Here is a 6,000-nt window from a genome sequence, read left to right as displayed (position 1 = left end):
TTATTGTTATTTTGAAATAAGTTCTTAAACTTATTTTTCTTAAAACATAGAACAGTGAATAAAGAAGTAAAGCAAACAGTTATCTCCTATAGTTACAACCTTTGTACTTGGTTGCTGCTTGATGTAGGTTGCTAAGCCTTTAAACATTTTGCACGTGGAGGATATGAAACAAAATAAATTTTTTTAGGTTTCATATATACATTTGAATAACTAAAAATTTCATAAATTACTAAATCAATACCATAGAATTCCACTATAATTTATCAAGCTTAGTAATTAAGGGTCTAAAAAAATATGAAATTTCAAGCAGACTAAAGACACACCTTACCTCGTTGAAATATTGGTTCAAAAGAAAGAAATGGAGTCAAGCCCATTAAAATGGCTGAGAAAGCCATTAGAGGGACATTTTGAGCTTCCAATTGGTTATTCATGTCATATATATAAGTGTATATAACGGAGTGTTTCCAAAAATGGAAACAGGTGGGTGGGGTGCCACTGTGTTTGATGTATTACATGAGCAATATCTTAGCAAACAGAAAAGATAAGACCTTATTTTATATTCTAGTTTGTCAATATCAATAATTTGAGTTTCTAATTTGTACAAAACTATAGATTTAGTATTTTGATTTCACAAATATCTAATTTGAATCAGTGCTGCATTCAACATACCATGTGACACACAAAATTCGATGTTTATCTGTGTTTTTTAATATTTACTTTTAAATTAAGAAATTGAGTAATGTATAGTACTAAAATTTAAATTATAATCTACAGTTTGATACCAAACATATTGACATAAATTCATGAAATAGTAGTTCAATAAAATTTTGAATGTGAGTCAACAAACGAGATGACATGGTCTTTCACCCATGACCCGTCTCAAAAGGGTTAAGGTTTTGGATGTTACTGCCTGTGATGAGGATACTGCTGCTTTACAAAAGGACTTATGATATTGTTTGATGAGTTGAACAAATAAATGGTAGATAACATTTAGTTATGATAAATGCAAGGTAATTAATGTGGTTTATCATAATTTGAATTATAAGTGTAATAATTTTGATGGGAATAATCTTAACAGTTTTAGAACAAAAGGATCTTGGTATGTTGATTAAGCCATCCAAACAGTGTGCTGTTACTATTTATAGGGCATATGAGTTTTAGGTTGTATTTACAGAAATATTGTATACAAGTTCAAAGAGGTTATAAATTCATCATATAGGTCATTGGTTAAGCCTCTTTTGGAGTACCATGTTCATTCTTTGTCTCCTTGAGGAGGAGTTTGAATTGCAGCATTCACTGGGATTTTTAAGGAATTTAATATAGTTTCATATCAGAAAGCTTCCAGCTGTGATGAGAACAATCAAAAGATACAAGTGTGACTGAATGCTAAGTATCAAATGATTTTTTTTGGCCACATTAATTCAAAAATATGAATGATTTATACCTTGTGATGTATTATGAGACAATATTACTTCCTTGACTTGGGCTAGTGTTAGGAAATAAGTTATATTCCCTCTAAATATATATACATTTTTCTAACTTTAGTTCCAGTTCAAACCATTTTAGTTTTAAAAAGAAATAGAAAAAAATATCTTCTAGGTAATCTTTTTAATCAGTTGCAATATGCAACAGCTGAATAGTAGAAACTAAAAAAAAATAATTAATTTTCGAAATATATGTGTAAAAAGATTTAGGAAATTCTTCTCATTTTTTGATTTGTATCGATATTGGACAATCAGTGTGGATTCTGTATATGATGAAAATGTTTTATTTATGTAAGTTATTATGATTCTTTTTTTTTTGGTCTTCTTTCTTTTGATTCCAATGGTAATTAAACTTAAGAAGCCCATCAGATAAGCCCAGTATTTTAAAAAAATGATTAACGTTTGTTGATTTTTATACTGAAGTGTAGAAAAATGATTTTCCATGTGAATGTTAGACGTTATATATGGTGAATGTTAAACAGTATTAATTCAAAAGAGAATTATAAAAAAGTTAGTTAATAGTAATTATAGATAATATTATGAAGTCTTCATATTTGAAATGTAACTGCTCTTTAGGCCAGTATGTTGTAAGTATAAATTTATAGACATACTGATTACAAGTCAAAAACAAGTAATTATCTTTTTATGTAAATCACTAGTTACTCCTGGCTTCTTCACATGGAATACTGAATACAGTTTTGGTTTCTACATCTAATTAAGGATATTGGCCTATTAGAAAGGGTTCGGAAGAAGGCTAGTAGGATAAATCCAGTGATATAAGGGTTATCTAATAGGGTTAGGTTGAGATTTATTGTACTATTTGGGGGGGAGGGGTAAATGATCATATTGAAGGTTACAAGATTATTCTTGTCAATAGGATAAAGGCCTCTGATCTATTTGTGCTGATTCTAGGACAATAGGAAGAGAGAACACGTTAACATTTGAAAAATAAAACCTAGGCTCCAATGAAAATAGTTTTATTTTTCAAACAGTGTGATTTACTTATGGAATCACTTGCTTTCAGCAGCAATATGGAGGCCAGTAATGTAAAAGAGTTTAAAATGGGTATTTATAATTTCATGAAAAATAAAAGGTGGGCTTAAGTTTCTTAGATGTGAAGGGACAGACTTGAAGCTCTAAATAGTCATTTGTTGTACATATGTTATATGATCATCAATATAGTGAATAGTGTAAAATGTATATAATAGATAGGGTAGTGGAAACTGCTTAATGAATTTTCACCATTGAACAAAAAAAAAATCTTTTAAAGTTTTCAAATTTGCAAAATATTTTTAAGAAGTTTTGTATACTACTTTTAATTTTTTTTATAAAATTAAAGGATTTTTGCTGATAACATTGACAAAAATAAAAAATAGACTGAACAAACTCTGGAAACATTATTCATCCATGAATAAGATAAAAATAAGAAGTGTAAAAATTAATATGTAAGTTTTGGTAATATTTTACATATTCACTTTATGTTAACTACATATTTTTACAGGATTCAAGTTGTGCACAGAATAATTGAAACAGAAAATGGACAGTTTGTGAGAGATGTAGAACCCAAAACATCAGAACTACAGGAAATGTTTCCGCAGTGATGAAGCTAGGATGATACCATCTCTAATAAGGAGGAGATTTACATACATGCCAAGAGACGTGAGAATTTTCTTATATAAAGATGGTAGTTGACTTGCCAAGTACTGGGACTATGCAGACACCTTCCTTCTGCCACTGGCTGACTGCCATGCGTCTTTCACGTCTTATTGGACTCTTGCTTGTGGTTTTGGTCATAGTTCCACTTATTACACACTATTACCTATCTAAGGTGAGATTTCATTTTTAAAAGTTTCCAAGATAAATCACATTTTTAGTACTGTACAATATTTAATATTTTTAGCTCTTTTTTTTTAAATTAGAAATGTGTTACACAAAAAGTTGTTTTGCAATTAGTAATTCATTGCATTAGTGCAAAATTTACTCAGTTATTTCTGAATGCTTATATATATGCAACAGAATCAAAGTAACAAGATTTTACATAGTACAAATTTTATCATGAACCTTACTATTATGACTTACGTACCCATTGCATTACCAGCATTATAACAATTACATCATAAGCTGGTGCAATACACGTAAGCATATATAATGAGAGGAAGTTTGTTCAAGGCTTGTGGCATGTGCAGAAATTTCATTGGAAGCTGCACTCAAGGTAATAGCTCTTAGTGGTGCAAAGAAGCAAGTGTGTATCTGAAATACATTTTTAGATAAGGAAAGTGTAATTTTATTTTTTACTTTGAAATATCTTGTACAATAAAATTTTGTCTAACATTAGACTGCACTTATTGTATTTTTTTAACTTTCTAAAGCACTAAAAAGTTAGCGTTTGAAATTTATTTGTCCTACTTCCTGCTAACTGGCACCAGATCTATCAGGCTAATCTTTTCTAATATTATAATAATCCAGGGATTATTTAGCTTAAATCTTTAAAACTTCTCAACAAACTAACACAAATTTGTTCATGAACAAATGCTGTTTCTTACTGTTTATTAAAGGAAAATAACTCTACGTTTTACTTATATGTGTTCAATTATGTGCAGTTTTCAATTGTACATATTAAATTCACTTTTGTAAGGTGAAAATCCTGTTTCACTATGTAACTATAAAATTATGCTACTGCCTACTGTAAGTTTGTTGAACTTCATAAACATGACCATCCCAGACTATACCACCCATGGATTACATGGGTAAAGCAGGAGGAGATTGCTGCCCAGTCCTGCCGTTCCTGGAGTGAATAACTTTGTATGGTCTGCTTTTAAAAATAAGGTTTTGTGGTCACCCATTGCACTGTCTCTGGTGATGACATTCCTCCAGACTCTTCACTGCATTGTCACACTCCTTTCTTCGAGTGGAGTATGGGAGTCCTTACCACTTTCCAGTTCCAAGCCGCTGGGGTGGTTAAACATGGAGGCACCCTGCTGAAAGAGTTCTACACAATAACAATTCAGTCACAGAGTAGGGCGGTGATATCCTCCTATTTGCGAAAACCAATGATAACAGAGTGAGATGTCAGAATGCAGTTCACCCCTTCGATTGGGAGCCCTCATCCTACCCTTATGTGAATGTCGGTACCTCGTGGCAGGTTTTGGATTAAGAGTGAACCAATGAACATAAGTCCTCAAACAGGTTTCGGGTTGTCAATTTTCCTCCCTCAATTTCCTCTGTCTGTGTTGTAGATGACAACAGGTGGGATTGTTCCAGTTCTGTCTTTAGCTATCCCTCATCCTCTCTTCTTACAGGGATGTTATTGTCATTTGGATGGACCCTGTCTGTTTCACAGTTGGGGGAGTTAATTGCATGTGATAGACATCCTTTCAACACTGGATGTCAAGTTCCCAGATTGATAGCTCAGAGCTAATCCTTGTGTCATACTCAGAAATCAGAGTGGTTTTTAATCCCCTGATTCTTGGGTTTCAGGTGAAAATGGTATGATCCTCATCCTACCCTCTCGCGAATGTTGGTATCCCGTGGGCAGGATTTGGATGTAGTTGACTTACCGAGTATGATCCACCGTGCCCTAGGCACTCTACACCTAGGGGTGCATCCTTTGTTTACCCACCTTTCTCATTGTGAGATTGAGTTACAGTATATTTCTATGGTTAGGACCACTTTCCTGCCACATTCTCTCTCACTCAGATGTGCTCCTCTTATTTTCCACCCTTATATAATACACATTCTACAGTTGGGCAAAGAGTATACCTGGCTCATAAATGGTGCGGTTCCCCTTATCTTCAGATCTGAATCTCATTACCAGGGGTATCCTTTGGACGTTTTTTGGGGGTACTTCTGTCATTCCCTCGCACCAATCCCTTCTCCATATCAATGTGTAATTCTAAGGAGTGTTACAAAGTAAATCACACTTTTTTCCCCGAAAGCATAACAAAGTAAAATAAGATTTTAATTCAATCAAAAAAGTAATTCCAAGTATCAATATCACTTGATTGGGCCACCATTGTTCTCATGCACGAGATTTGCAAAAGATTTCAGCAAGGCAACAAACATGTCTGTTGTTGTGGCTGTCTCTGAGAACACATCAGTGAGAACATGAATCAAAGATTCACATTTGTGTCTCTCGCATTCAGGCAAAGTTTCCAACATTTCTTCTGTCCATTACTGAACGAAAGCTCCGACATTTTGGGGGGAGATTTAAATCTGGAGATTTCCCAATCCACACTCCACGCTTTTTCATTGACCACTCTTTCAAATTCAACAATTCTGAAACTTTTGAGGCATTAATTAGTTTTTAAAACTGGCATTGCAATGTGGCGATTGGAAGACTTGAATTCTTGAATCATGTCTGCAACTAGTTTCTGAGCCATCCTGAAGGCACCACATGTGACATGAACCTGAGTTCTAGTGATTACCATGATTCAAAAGTTTTTGCAAAAAATAAAATTTGAAGAGTCATATGCCCAAGAGTATGTTGAAATGACATTTTCTCACGAGTGATGATATT

The 6,000-nt window shown here is 33.2% G+C and overlaps 1 protein-coding gene across 3 annotated transcripts in view; it reads left to right on the top strand.

Annotated features, from left to right (window-relative positions):
• Positions 1 to 6,000, top strand: part of LOC106471727 (exostosin-3-like) — a 46,738-nt gene that overhangs the window by 4,417 nt on the left and 36,321 nt on the right. For all 3 annotated transcript variants that reach the window (XM_013932348.2, XM_022400333.1, XM_022400332.1), the window contains exon 2: positions 2,986 to 3,312. In XM_013932348.2, the coding sequence (XP_013787802.1) occupies positions 3,166 to 3,312 (147 nt within the window). In that variant the 5' untranslated portion in view covers positions 2,986 to 3,165. The remainder of the gene's footprint in view (positions 1 to 2,985; positions 3,313 to 6,000) is intronic.

Source organism: Limulus polyphemus, unplaced genomic scaffold (genome assembly GCF_000517525.1).
Source record: "Limulus polyphemus unplaced genomic scaffold, Limulus_polyphemus-2.1.2 Scaffold4816, whole genome shotgun sequence".
NCBI classification, from domain to species: Eukaryota; Metazoa; Arthropoda; class Merostomata; order Xiphosura; family Limulidae; genus Limulus; species Limulus polyphemus.
This window is presented reverse-complemented; position numbering and strand designations above follow the sequence as displayed.